Source organism: Hippopotamus amphibius, chromosome 3, assembly GCF_030028045.1.
Source record: "Hippopotamus amphibius kiboko isolate mHipAmp2 chromosome 3, mHipAmp2.hap2, whole genome shotgun sequence".
NCBI classification, from domain to species: domain Eukaryota; kingdom Metazoa; phylum Chordata; class Mammalia; order Artiodactyla; family Hippopotamidae; genus Hippopotamus; species Hippopotamus amphibius.
The window spans coordinates 60,085,430-60,100,869 of record NC_080188.1 but is presented as its reverse complement, the minus strand read 5'-3'; the positions used below and the strand labels follow the sequence as shown (position 1 = coordinate 60,100,869).

Sequence of the window (15,440 nt, the reverse complement as noted above, 5' to 3'; positions counted from 1 at the left end):
AAATTACTCAATATGAACAGTGTCCAATAGATATTTTGAAAAAATGCAAGATAATTTTTAAATTATAGGTTTTCAAACTTTGTCCAGTAAAATAGATATCTTAATTAAAGGTGTTTGATTTTCTGTAAAAAAAAAAAAAGACGACTTTACTAATTTCTGTTTTTATTTTTTAAATCCATTTTTATTCATTATACACATGTCCAAAGATGTCTATGTTTTAAATAAAATTATGTTAATAGATACCAACTGAGAATCCACTATGTGCAAATTACTGTAGTGAAAAAGATAAGAGAATTTCTACACTTTTAACACATGACAGTCTTCGCAAATTTAACTGTCATTAATTGTATGTTAAACTGAATAAAATTTATACATGTGATACATGACACTTATTAGAAATATTCGACTTAATATTTTAAAAACAAAAGTACTTCTCTGGTCTTTCCCAAAATTCATCTTGGCCATTGTAGTATGCTTTACTATAAATAGCTATAAATCTCTGCTTTAAAAAAAAAAAAAAAAAAAAAAAAAGACCTTATAGCCAAAAATGAATGTTTTGTTCTAACAAAGTGTTTTTAAACCCTCTAATGATTTTCAGTAACATAAGTAGTAGAATTTAATGATATCATTATTTTGGTTTTCTGACTTTTGAAAATCACTTTTATGTTAACCATCATTTTAGAATACTTAGCATTAGTGAGCTTTTTATCAGTATTGATTATCAATAATGAGCTTCTTATATTCTGAGAACTTTAATTATGTTGCTTAAAAAAAAAACAAACTGTATAAAACCAATTCAACCGAAAATTCTTCTTTCTGAGCTAATGTACATAAACAGATATTTGTGGCTTTTTTCAAACCCCATAATGTGGCATCTAAAGTGAAATAGGTTTTCAAAAGACATTTTAGTAAGTAACATTAAACAAACCCAAGTCACTTTAATGATTATCTCACTTAGAACTGTGCTTCAGATATGTAAAGTAACATCATTTATCTTATGAACAATTTGGTTAACTCAGTTGATTCATAAGGTACCCTAGTTCTGGCTTCAACCAAGTTCTCTACACCTTGAAGCAGATTCAGAAGATTCATCATATTTGTTATATCATTTTTTTATAATAAACTAATGAATTCCATTGTGCTCATTATTTTATAAAAGACAAATTAAAGTTTACAAATATTCCTTTTTGTTCCCAAGCAAATAAATTGAGCTATCGCCTTTATATTTTTAAGGCATCCTTTGCTCTTTATTATGGTTGCCTAACAAACACAGCTGAGATTGCTATGTTATCTATAAAGCTGTTTACTTATTACTTGGTTTTATTTTTCTTGTGAAAATTTTTTAAAATATATAAAATAGAGAAAACATTACAATTAGTCAATGAAATTTTCACCCAAAGCAACTATTTCCCAACTTCGACAATTTTCAATAATTAACCAACATTGTCTCATCTATTCCCTCCTCCATACTTGTTGGTAAAGCAAATCTCAAATACCATATTATTTCAACCACATGCATCTCTATAAAGTTTTCCTCAAAGACAAAACTAAAGAAGAATACTCAGCACCCAAGAAAATAAAAATAATTCTGTGATAACTCCATCACTATTCAAACTACTCTGATAAACTCCGAAATATATTTGTACAGTGCTTTTATGTTTTGCCTGCAAAGATGTCACATTACATTTGCCACTTTTAATCTACAATACCCCTCCCCTTTTTATCATGCCATTTATTTGTTGAAGAAACCATCATTTACCCTGTAGAATTCTCCATATCCTATATTTGGTTGCTGGCAATCCCATCATGCCATTTAACATTCCCTCTCCCCTCATCCCAGTATTTCCTGTAAAATCATGGTTTAATCAAGAGACAAAAAGATTTAAGCAATTGTGGGCAGGAGTGGTGTTGCTATGTACTTCTCTAGTCATTGCATTGAGGGACAAAATGTTTAGTTGTTACAACTGTAGTGAAGTTAGTGATCAGTGAGTTTAGGTACTGCCAGTCTAATTCATCATTGCAAAGTTCTCCATTGATAGTATATGCTTACAATCATACTATAGCACATACAGACGCTATCATTATTCCTTTTAATGACTGCTTAGTGGACCATTTGTATATTCAACAAGTGTCCTATTGAAGGACATGTGAGGTGTTTCCAATATTTTGTTTTTGCAAGTATTTTGCAATAAAGTTATTTGCATATATTAATTTGCATATTTACAGTGTTTTAGGATTAAATTTCTAAATGTTGGATAGTTGGATATTAAGGTAAATGTATGTACAGTTTTGCTAGATATTGACAAATTCCAACCAAAAAACTGTACATTGTCAACATGTATAACTCTTTTAAGATAAATACACATGAATGACAAAACTGTATAAGGTATCTGCATAAAAGTAAGAAAAGTCTATATTTTTAAAAGAATATCTGTCAAATCAACTGCAGCAAGAATGTCTCAAAAAATGGTTACCCTAAATTTGCATTTAAGCAGAAAAATTTTATTTACTCTTTTTTTTAAGATTAGCCTAAAATAGACTGTAAAAAATACATACATTGTTATTTCCTTCTTTTGATAATTGTTACTATGACATTAGTTATAATATAAAAATACTGAATAAACAAAAATTCATCATAAAATATTACAGCTGGAAACAACCTTAGAGATTATGTCTAATTCTAAAAAGTTAAAAATATGACAATAAATTCTAAGAGGTTGATCTTCTCAAAGGTATGCAGTATAACTCAAGATTTTAAAGCTCTACTTTAATGTTACTTTAATGTTCTACTGTAACTTGAAAATGACTATGTTCAAGGTATTATTATAGAAAAAAATAAGTAAAAGCTTGCTTTCGTAGTCAAATATCTAAGTGTGAGTGAACAATTAATTCCTATATCCTACTCTGAAAGGAATAATCTTGGTATTTGAAGACATTACACTTTATGCCTTAATACAAATTAAAATTATTACAAATATAATGGTTTCTCTTCTTAACTTATTCATCAAGAATTTATCTCACACTATAACTCTGTGTGCATGTATGTGTTTATGAGTGTGTGTTTGTGGTTGCTATTGGTAACCACTAATTTTGAGGTCAACCTTATCTCATTAACATTAACCACAAGTTATTATTGAGGTGGCTAAGATTTGAAAGAGCAAACTTAGATCCACAAAACTTTCATTTGGTTATATAAAATACATGAAAAATGGGACTGTAATTGTTGTCTGCCTCCCAAAAAAAGAAAAAATATTAACTTTTTCAATAAGTGTTTCATTAGAATTTCCCTCTTTGAAAGAATTTTGTTTTATAATTTTTTCTTATTTAATAATTATCTTCCAACGAAATTTATATTTTCATAACAGATTATAAGATCACCAGAATAATGTGTCCAAGGTACCTAGCATGTGCCTTGCACACAAAATACACAAACTGGGGATTGAAAAGACTGAATGCAGCCTAAACAATACTTAGCTTATCAATGAAAGCTGAATGACTAGGACCAGAGTTGTATGATATGGTACATTTATTCAATATTTACCTGAAGGATGAAGATTCTGTTCCTCTAAAAATTCCAAATCAAGCATTAGATCATCTTCATCCAGTTCACAAGATCCCAAATTATTCAAAACATCCTGAAGAAAAAGTAAAATCAATAGTTAGAAACCAAAACACTGAGAAACCGAGGAAATATCCACATGTAGATGCCATGAAGCACAAAAGAACTCAAAATTAGAAAGGAAATGCTTTGAAACCAGAAATTATTTGATTATCTTATGAGCTTTAAAATGATCAGTCCAATAAAAATTTAAATAATTATTATAAAAACTTTAACTCTCATTAAAAAATGCACAAAGGAGTTTTTCAAAGGTATAGAAGTCAGTGAACTAAAACCTTAGATTCTTTTTCTAATATTTATCTTTCCAATCTGTGTAACAGTCTTCTGACACATTTAATGAATTGTTTCTCAAACAAGTTTTGCATACAATGCTAACCCTGAGGTATTAATTAAACTATGCTTGGAAGGGGGGGTCCAGTTACTGTTTCCCAGTCATTTGCTTTAGATTAGGAAGAATGAACAAAAGAAATAAATACCAATTAGATTAAAAATCAATTATTGATTTTCATAAAGTCATAAATATCAGAGCTAGAACATGTTACTTTTTCATTTTTTTCAAGAGGACAAATAGCACAGTAAACTAGAAGGGTATATTGAGGAATCCTGAGGGAAAAGAGTGATGTGCAGAGGTAGAAATTCTTAAAGGAGGAATACAGTCCTGATTAGCGTATTTGTATATCGACTGATAGCGAATATGTTAAGAAAGCAAGAATTTACTCTTAGAGACTAGGATTGAAATAACAAAAGTACAAAAAATAGAACATCAAGAAAAACAACCTAAATGTTAAATGATTACACGACATTTCAGATTACTTTTTCCATTGATTTGAATGTTACCACAATTTATATTTAAAGAAGTAAATATTCATTAAAGAAAGCCTAATGAGGTTGTCAAATAGACACCGATCACCTTAGTTCTCAGGATTAAAAGTAAGGATACTGCAACTTTTAAATAAATCATTCTCACTGTAAAAAATAAAATTAAACATTATTAAACTTAAGAAACACATTATCTGTGAATAGAGCACAGTAGGTTCAAAGGTGATAAATATTCCAAAACATATGTGCTTTTTTCTACAAATGAAAATTATAAGGAACTATTATTATATTGGATTGCATTGTATTACATTGTACCTGTATTAATTATAAGGGATCTAATGATTTAAACTAGAAATAAAATCAAGTGTTTCTTGGAAGCTCCATGATATAATGTGGCAGGGATAACCCACTGAGAATAAGTTGTTTATAAGATGTTATAAATATAGACAAAAAAGATAAGCTGTCATTGGATTTCACTGCATGGTTAAGATCAGACTAAGTCTACTAGAAAAATGCCAAGTGTCATAGTAGTAGGTCTTCTGGTTCCTGGTTCCAGCAGTTCCTGAAGTCCAGAAGCACACATGATCTTTTCAAGGTTGGATTGTTCAACCCTCTTTCGAATTTTGACAGTTAACACATCCATCCTCAGTTTGAAAATAAAGTTAAAAAAAGATTTTATTTTCTTAACAAGGAAATACTTGAAAACTCTGCCACTGTTATCCCAAACATTTAATTTAAGAAGGTAACATCAACAAAGTGAAAAAACTAAATTTGGAAAATTCACTACATTGTTTTGATTTTATTCTCATTTTGCAGGTGACCCTTGACATTTGGTCTAGTGGGAGTCCATCAACCACTGGTCTTGAGAAAGTGTTCTTTTATCCACTTATTCTAAATTGCCGTCCTTTGATATTTTGCTTACAAAGCAATTTTCTTATTAATGTAGTGAAGTCTTTGAAGTTGGTGAAACATTATACAAAAAAGAGAATCAGTGCAGCAATATGATGTTACAGAATAAAAATCAATGTGAACTCATAGACCTAAAAGAAATATCTTTTCCAAATTTCTCCCTTAAAGAAACCAATAGCAGCAACAGTACTTTGCCCTCAGCCAGCACTTAGGGGCAGTCCATTAATCAATATCCACCACCACCAACAAAAAAAAAACAGGGCTCCTTAGTTATTAGTAAAAAAAAAAAAAAAACTGAAAGAAAAGATACAGACTATTTCCGGAACATTCTTTTGTTGCCAGAAAACAAGGTTTGTATAAAAAAAAAAAAGTTGGAGGCAGTTTTGAAAGGCTAAGAAAGCAACCTAAATGACTTCTCCCTGGCTAACCTCGAACATAATGAGCATCAAAAAGCAAACAAACAAACCAACCAATAATCATTAGAGCTAAACAAAACAATTTGAGTCTGTCAAAACTAAGAGTGACTCACACAGAAAAGCTAATATAAAGAGGCATTAATGACATACATACAAAAAACACAAGCAGAGTAGAATATCTTCAATTTCTATTGTTTTTAATAAATAGCTACACATACAGGTATTTTTTCTAATTTTATGTACGTTTATAATATGAAGACACGCATTTATTTTTAATCTGCGCAAGGAAAGACTTGTAAGTGAAGTAGTAGCATCAAAAGTAGTTCTGTACCAGGAATAGAAAGGACTGAGTAGCACTGATGGTCACACACAGCAACCAAGTAGAAACGGAGCCCAGCATTTAATTAACACTAATAGTCATACCCTGCATCTGCAAGGGCACAACTGTGCTTCAGACATTTGATAAATTAGTGGAATATCTGGAAGTGGTAACTAACAATAAATAGTCTCTAATCTTTTGATAGATAAAAACCTAGATAGCTTCATATAATAAAGATAGAATAATGAAAGTCCATGAGTTTTTAATAACATTAATATATGAGGAATATATATCATAATAACAGGAAAACTTTAAAAGCAAATAATTCTGTGAGGGAACAGCAATATTGCACAAAATTTAAAGCTGGGCTCCAAAAGAAACTTGTACCATAATGTTTATTGCAGCACTATTTACAATAGCCAGGACATGGAAGCAACCTAAATGCCCATCAACAAATGAATGGATAAAGAAGATGTGGCATATATATACAATGGAATATTACTCAGCTATAAAAAGGGATGAGATGGAGCTATATGTAATGAGGTGGATAGAACTACAGTCTGTCATACAGAGTGAAGTAAGTCAGAAAGAGAAAGACAAATATTGTATGCTAACTCACATATACGGAATCTAAAAATGGTACTGATGAACTCAGTGACAAGAACAAGGACGCAGATACAGAGAATGGACTGGAGAACTCGAGGTTTGGGAGGGGGCGGGGGGTGAAGGGGAAGCTGAGACGAAGCAAGAGAGTAGCACAGACATATATATACTACCAACTGTAAAATAGATAGTCAATGGGAAGTTGTTGTATAACAAAGGGAGTCCAACTCGAGGATGGAAGATGCCTTAGAGGACTGGGGCGGGGAGGGTGGGGGGACTCGGGGGGGGGAGTCAAGGAAGGGAGGGAATACGGGGATATGTGTATAAAAACAGATGATTGAACTTGGTGTACCCCCCAAAAAATAATAAATAAATAAACAAACAAACAAACAAACATATAAAGGCATAAGGGCATAGAATGTAAAGTTTAATTGAAAAAGGAAAGTCAAACCTGATGGTCAGAATCTTGAGTTTGAATCATCTCTGAATGTACAGCAAATTCCAATGACTACACAAAAAAATTATCTAGTCAACAATCCAGAATGTGCAAATTTAATAGGAGACTTTCTTTTTCTTTTAAGTCTAGTATAATAAGTAAATCCCAGGGAAGTGCAAAAATAGACTCAGGTATTTCTGAAATCCCTGGGAAAGATGAAAAGTATGGCCATGGAAAATTTAATACATATTCTAATTTATTTTTATGTAAGATTTATGTGGGTATTATGAGAAGAGTTGATTAACTGTAAGGAAATACTAATTTTTTACTAGATTCATAATATTAATAAATTGGATATTAAATCATGCACAATTATTACTAAGTTTTCTCTAAGCAGACATTTAAAAATCTGTCAACAATATTAATTACTCATGAAATCTCCCAAATGACTTTCAGCCATTAAGAGTAAACTAAATAGTTATTAATGAAGTAATTCAAAAAATTAATTTTCTAAACTCTATGGAATTAACAATGAACATAACAGACATGTTTCCTTTCCTCATAGGACTTAAAGGTAACTGTATTCTAGGAAGAAATACCAATCTCTTTTATGGACAAATAAAGTAGGTACCATCGTTTATAAATCAGTCTCTTGTGTTTCGTTACTGTGAATTAGTTCTTCACACCTTGGCTACTACTGGCTGAAAGAAAAAAATTGAATTTCTGAAGCTACAGAGTTGAAAAGACAAGCCTTGATCACTCTATTAATATATAACCATTTCATAAAGCCCATTCTGAAAAACCCTTTAGCCTTGTCTCTTCATTGCAATAAAGATAATAATTATGATCCTGTGAAAAATAAAGGAAGCTGGGACATGTTACTATACAGGAAGTGTTTTTTATAAAAGAAATTATTAAATTATTAAAACCTTCTCTAATTGTGGTATTATATGGATATTAATTGCATTTCTATGCTGCTATATTTTAGTCAAAGCACTTTCCAAGTAGCCTTAAAATATCTAAAAGGCAAGATATGAGATGTTCTAGACTTTAATACTCTTTTATGTAATATTTAATGATACAGTATTACTGCTCTGATATTACTTAGTCTAAAAGTGAAGAGAAAATTATTCAAATTAATTAGGGACAGTCAATCTAATTTACATTCTTCTAGTCATTCTCCATAATGATCAGGTGCTGCTAGGATATATGTTTCATTCTCTACCAGTCTAAACATAGGAGTTCCCACAGATTGACTGAAAAGAAAATATCATTTTATTATCAAAAGCATATGATGGCCATCAGAAAAAATGGCGGTGAAGTAGAGGGACGTGGAATGCATCCCTCTCCACAGATGCATTGGGAACGCACCAAAAGACGCAATAAATCCCACAGAGAACCAACTGAACACCAGCAGACGACCTCGGACACCAGAAAGGACTGCAAGGATCCCGACATAACCGGTAGGGATGCATCTACAACGGCTCAAAGAGGGTGAAGTGGCGGAGCTGTGGCAGACGGGAGGGAGTGAGAAGTATACGAAGGGTCCGCACAACAGCTCAGCGTTCCCAGACCGAGACGTCGATTCACAGCTGAACAGACGGTCCAGGAGCGGGAGTGTGGGAACCGGAGAGCTGGTTCAGCATGAGAAAAATTGTTGCCAGTAAGGTGACGGACCAAGAGGACAGGAGGGAAGAGGTCTGTGGCGAGGAGTGCCTGCCAGAGAGCTGCCCGGCCATGATGGCGGCTGGAGGCTACAGGCTCACGGGCGCAGGTCAGAGCCGCGGGCATAGCCTCTCTCTCTCTTTCAGCGCCTACAGCGGGCAGTGAAAGAACCCCTGTGGGCCACTTAGGGCACTGAGGGATAACAAGTACCCTCAGGCCCTCGGGTGGGGCTAGCTTAAAACCCCTTGGAACACCGACAGCACGGAGACTGCACAGAACAAAGAAGCCCAGAGAGAGGCCCAACTCTAAGACTTTCTGTTTACACCTGAGCCACCAGCGCCCCTCTGTAACAGGCACCTCCAAGCCCAGCTGAAATGACAGAGCACCACTGCTCACTCACTCCCAGGGGAAGGAGCCACTATTGTACCCTCTCCCTCTCCACACACCAATGCTTACAGACAAACAATAAAGGAAGCTCTGCTGGTCACAGAATAACACAAAAAACCCAAGGCGAGTAGCAAGACACATTCAGCTGAGACTCTAAGGAAACAGAAATATTAGTATCAATTCTATGGAACTGGTCCATTCTGGGATCAGTTCCAGGTTTTTTTGTTTGTTTGTTTTGTGTTTTATTAATTACAATCTTAGTCCTAAAGGATCTACAAGATTTATAACATTTTTTATTCTATTTTTATTTTTAGCCTTTTTATATACTTCTATTTCTAGCTAAGTTTTTGGTAGTACAGACTATATATCTCTCCTACCTTCCTTTCATCTCTGTACTTTAGACATTTCTATACCCTTCTTTTTATTTACATATTTCCAGAAGAACATATAACAATTGTAAATATCCATGCACCCAACATAGGAGCACCTCAATACATAAGGCAAATGCTAACAGCCATAAAAGGGGACATTGACAGTAACACAATAATAGTGGGAGACTTGAACACCCCACTTACATCAATGGACAGATCATCCAAACAGAAAATAAATAAAGACACACAAGCTTTAAATGACACATCAGACCATCTCAACTTAACTGATATTTATAGGACATTCCATCCAAAAACAACAGAATACACTTTCTTCTCAAGTGCACATGGAACATTTTCCAGGATAGATCACATCTTGGGTCACAAATCAAACCTCAGTAAATACAAGAAAATTGAAATCATATCAAGCATCTTCTCTGACCACAATGCCATGAGACTAGATATCAATTACAGGAAAAAAACTGCAAAAAATACAAACACATGGAGGCTAAATGATTCAATATTAAACAACCAAGAAAGCATTAAAGAAATCAAAGAGGAAATCAAAAAATATCTAGAAACAATCGACAATGAAGACACAACAACCCAAAACCTATGGGACACAGCAAAAGCAGTTCTAAGAGGGAAGTTTATAGCAATACAGTCCTACCTTAAGAAACAAGAAAATTATTGAATAAACAACTTAACCTTACACCTCAAACAATTAGAAAAAGAAGAACAAAGAAACCCCAAAGTGAGCAGAAGGAAAGAAATCAAAAAGATAAGAGCAGAAATAAATGAAAAAGAAAGGAAGGAAGCAATAGCAAAAATTAATAAAACTAAAAGCTGGTTCTTTGAGAAGATTAACAAAATTGATAAACCATTCGCCAGACTCATCAAGAAAAAAAGGGAGAAGATGCATATCAACAGAATTAGAAATGAAAAAGGAGAAGTCACAACGGACACCTCAGAAATACAAAAGATCATGAAAGACTACAGGCAACTATATGCCAATAAATTGGATAACCTGGAAGAAATGGATACATTCTTAGAAAAATGCAATCTTCCAAGACTGAACCAGGAAGAAATAGAAACTATGAAGAGACCAATCACAAGTACGGAAATTGAGGCACTGATTAAAAGTCTCCCAACAAACAAAAGCCCAGGGCCAGATGGATTCTCAGGTGAATTCTATCAAACATTTAGAGAAGAGCTAACACCTATCCTTCTCAAACTCTTCCAAGATATAGCAGAAGGAACACTCCCAAACTCATTCTACGAGGTCACCATCACCCTGATACCAAAACCAGGCAAAGATGTCACAAAAAAAGAAAACTACAGACCAATATCATTGATGAATAGAGATGAAAAAATCCTCAACAAAATACTAGCGAACAGAATCCAACAACACATTAAAAAAATCATACACCATGATCAAATGGGGTTTATCCTTCGGATGCAAGCATTCTTCAATATATGCAAATCAATCAACGTGATACATCATATCAACAAATTGAAGGATAAAAACCATATGATCATCTCAATAGATGCAGAAAAAGCTTTTGACAAAATTCAACATCCATTTATGATAAAAGCTCTCCAGAAAATGGGCATAGAAGGAAACTACCTCAACATGACAAAAGCCATATATGAGAAACCAAAAGCCAACATCGTTCTAAATGGGGAAAAACTGAAAGCATTCCCTCTCAGAACAGGAACAAGACAAGGGTGTCCACTCTCACCATTATTATTCAACATAGTTTTGGAAGTTTTAGCCACAGCAATCAGAGAAGAAAAAGAAATAAAAGGAATCCAAATGGGAAAAGAAGTAAAATTGTCACTCTTTGCAGATGACATATTGTACATAAAAAACCCTAAAGACACTACCAGAAAACTGCTAGCACTAATCGATGAATTTAGTAAAGTAGCAGGATACAAAATTAATGCACAGAAATCTCTTGCATTCCTATACACTAACAACGGAAGAGCAGAAAGAGAAATTAAGGACACTCTCCCATTTGCCATTGCAACAAAAAGCATAAAATACCTAGGAATAAACCTGCCTAAGGAGGCAAAAGATCTGTATGCAGAAAACTTTAAGACACTGATGAAAGAAATCAAAGATGACACAAACAGATGGAGGGACATACCATGTTCCTGGATTGGAAGAATCAACATCGTGAAAATGACTGTACTACCCAAAGCAATTTACAGATTCAATGCAATCCCGATCAAATTACCAATGGCATTTTTCACAGAACTAGAGCAAGAAATCTTACGATTTGTATGGAATTGCAAAAGACCCTGAATAGCCAAAGCAATCTTGAGAAGGAAAGATGGAGTGGTGGAATCAGGCTTCCTGACTTCAAACTATACTACAAGGCCATAGTGATCAAGACAGTATGGTACTGGCACAAAAATAGAAAGAACGATCAATGGAATAGAATAGAGAACTCAGAGGTAAGCCCAAATACATATGGGCACCTTATCTTTGACAAAGGAGGCAAGAATATACAATGGAAAAAAGACAGCCTCTTCAATAAGTGGTGCTGGGAAAATTGGAGAGCAACATGTAAAAGAATGAAATGAGAACACTTCCTAACACCATACACAAAAAGAAACTCCAAATGGATTAAAGACCTACATGTAAGGCCAGACACTACAAAACTCCTCAAGGAAAACATAGGCAGAACATTCTATGACATCCATCAAAGCAAGATCCTTTTGGACCCACCTCCTAGAATAATGGAAATAAAATCAAGAATAAACAAATGGGACCTCATGAAACTTAAAAGCTTTTGCACAGTGAAAGAAACCATAAAGAAGACAAGAAGGCAACCCTCAGAATGGGAAAAAATAGTTTCCTACGAAACAACGGACAAAGGATTAACCTCCAAAATATGCAAACAGCTCATGCAGCTTAACACCAAAAAAGCAAATAACCCAATCCACAAATGGGCGGAAGACCTAAATAGACATTTCTCCAAAGAAGACATGCAGATGGCCAACAAACGCATGAAAAGATGTTCAACATCACTAATTACCAGAGAAATGCAAGTCAAAGCCACAATGAGGGATCACCTCACACCGATCAGAATGGCCATCATCACAAAATCTGGAAACAACAAATGTTGGAGAGGGTGTGGAGAAAAGGGAACTCTCCTGCACTGTTGGTGGGAATGTAAGTTGGTACAGCCACTGTGGAAAACAGTTTGGAGGTTCCTTAAAAAACTACAAATAGAACTACCATATGATCCAGTAATCCCACTACTGGGCATATACCCAGAGAAAACCATAATCCCAAAAGAAACATGTACCATAATGTTTATTGTAGCACTATTTACAATAGCCAGAACATGGAAGAACCTAAATGCCCATCAACAAATGAATGGATAAAGAGGATGTGGCATATATATATACAATGGAATATTACTCAGGTATAAAAAGGAATGAGATGGAGCTATATGTAATGAGGTGGATAGACCTACAGAGTTTGTCATGCAGAGTGAAGTAAGTCAGAAAGAGAAAGACAAATATTGTATGCTAACTCATATATACGGAATCTAAAAATGGTACTGACAAACACAGTGACAAGACAAGAATAAGGACGCAGATGCAGAGAATGAACTGGAGATCTCGAGGTTTGGGGAGGCAGGGGGCAAAGAGGAAGCTGAGACGAAGTGAGAGCGTAGCATAGACATATATATACTACCAAGTGTAAAATAGATAGCCAGTGGGAAGTTGCTGTATAACAAAGGGAGTTCAGCTTGATGATGGATGATGCTTTGAAGGACTGGGACGGGGCGGGTGGGGGGGGAGTCGAGGGAGGGAGGGTATACGGGGATATGTGTATAAATACAGATGATTGACCTTGGTGTACCTCAAAAACTGGTACAAGAGTGTAAAGCAATTATATTCCAATAAAAATTTAAAAAAAAATAAATAAATAAATATTGCTGATAAAAAAAAAAAAAGCATATGATGTAGCTATTGTAGAAGTCCCTCAGTGAAACTTCCCTGTCTAATATACATTCTGAGACTGGCTTTACAATTAATTACATTGTCTTTTTTAATTGGGAAAAAAAGAAAGTTAAATAACTTGGTATATATCTTTAAATAATTCATACTACACCAGAAAAATAATTACATGAATTGTAAAAAATGAGAGACATAAAGGGACAAGGTATATAAAAGCAGACATAAGAATAGGCTCGGTACATACAATTTGATAAAAGTGGAGTTGTTCACACCCATATATGCAGTGGAAAAGAAGATAATACACCAATACATGCATATACTTTTAATGATTTGATTTCACTGCTATTTTTTGGAAAGAGAAGTTAAAATGACAATACTTTGTAATTATTGCTCTGAGGAGTTACTTGGTTTTGATTTCCTGATTGGGTAAATAAAGCATATTCAATCACTACAATAGAGTTATCTTCACCTTTCAACATGGTAGACACAAAGTATATCAAACACAGCTTGCTCTTTGCTAGCTACTGATTAACGTTATGGATGTGCATACATCAAAATACATTTTTAATAAATATTTTCAAAAATTTGTCTTAATTCTATCAGCCATTGCTCATAAATTTTCCTGTTACAAGTCCAAACGCATTCATTTTACAAATATGAATGATGATTTTATATAATTCACTAAAATAATATATTGGCATTATAGACATATGCAAATGATAATATTGTTTTCATTATGTGTATTTTTTCATATTTAAATGTAAAATAATAGCAAAATGAGATTCCTAAAGCTATGCCCAGAGTTGCTAACTCTACTTTTTATACAAATAAAAGGTAAATAATTATATGTTATTCAGGTAGTATAGTACTAAAATATTAAAATTTTAAAATCATGCTATAATATTTCACTTTTTAGGAAAAGTTAACATTTATATGGATTCATAGGTCCATAGATTTTATTTGGATTTTAAATCTGTATCTGAATTCTTACAAAATTTTAAAGTAAACTCTGAACATTTTAATCTATGCAAGGGGATAAATTAAAATTAATTTTTATTATTAAGTAAGAAAAATAGAAAACTAGGGAGTATAAATGTATAATTAGGAAACTCCATTATTCAAAATTAAAATGTAATGATTATTGTTAGTTTAAAAGTGCATTTTTTTCTTGTCATCATTTAAGATATGGAGAAAAAAATGTCTTTTTGGATTCTATTTTCATGACAAATGAGAACAACGTAACAAATGCCGTCTCTTTAATTCTACATTTGACTACATCACTTTGTGTCACTGTCAAAAAGCAATACAAATAAATATTATATAACACTCAACTCCAATGAAGTTGAGTGTTATATATCTATTCAATAAAATTCAAAATATTCAATAAAAAGGTGTTATTAACTGCTCAGTAAAATACCACAATTACACTGTGTGTAACTGGCTTGAGATTAACATGGTAATGTGGAAAAGAGTGCTATCACAATTAAAATATCTGTAATTCTAGTATTTTTAAAATATATATTGGAAAGAGATCATTATTTCTACCCTTCATTCTTCTTTTTGTACCAGGGGAACTGAGCATTCCACAGTTAAGAAGCGTACTTCATTATATTCTTATTGATGTACCTGTCAATTTTTTGCCAAGAACCATTCCAATTCTGCAGTTTTCACTTATAATTCTTTCTACACACTACTCTGAGATTACTCTCATTCAAGTAATGGATCATCTGTACATTTTCCCTCATTGCCTAACACATAAATAGATGACAATGGTATGTCTACAGAACAAATACTAACTCTATTGTCACTCAAAACCCAACAACCTGATCTCTATCTCTCTCTCCAAAATTGCGTCCTGAAAACTTACTATTAAAAACAAATATATTTATTGTATTCTGAAAATGTCATTTGCATTTCTTTC

General features: G+C 33.3%; 1 protein-coding gene across 2 annotated transcripts in view; it reads right to left on the bottom strand.

Moving 5' to 3' along the window:
* The window catches only part of CCSER1 (coiled-coil serine rich protein 1), a 1,304,443-nt gene that overhangs the window by 1,060,207 nt on the left and 228,796 nt on the right, over nt 1-15,440 (bottom strand). For both annotated transcript variants that reach the window (XM_057726476.1, XM_057726475.1), the window contains exon 4: nt 3,542-3,635. In XM_057726476.1, the coding sequence (XP_057582459.1) occupies nt 3,542-3,635 (94 nt within the window). The remainder of the gene's footprint in view (nt 1-3,541; nt 3,636-15,440) is intronic.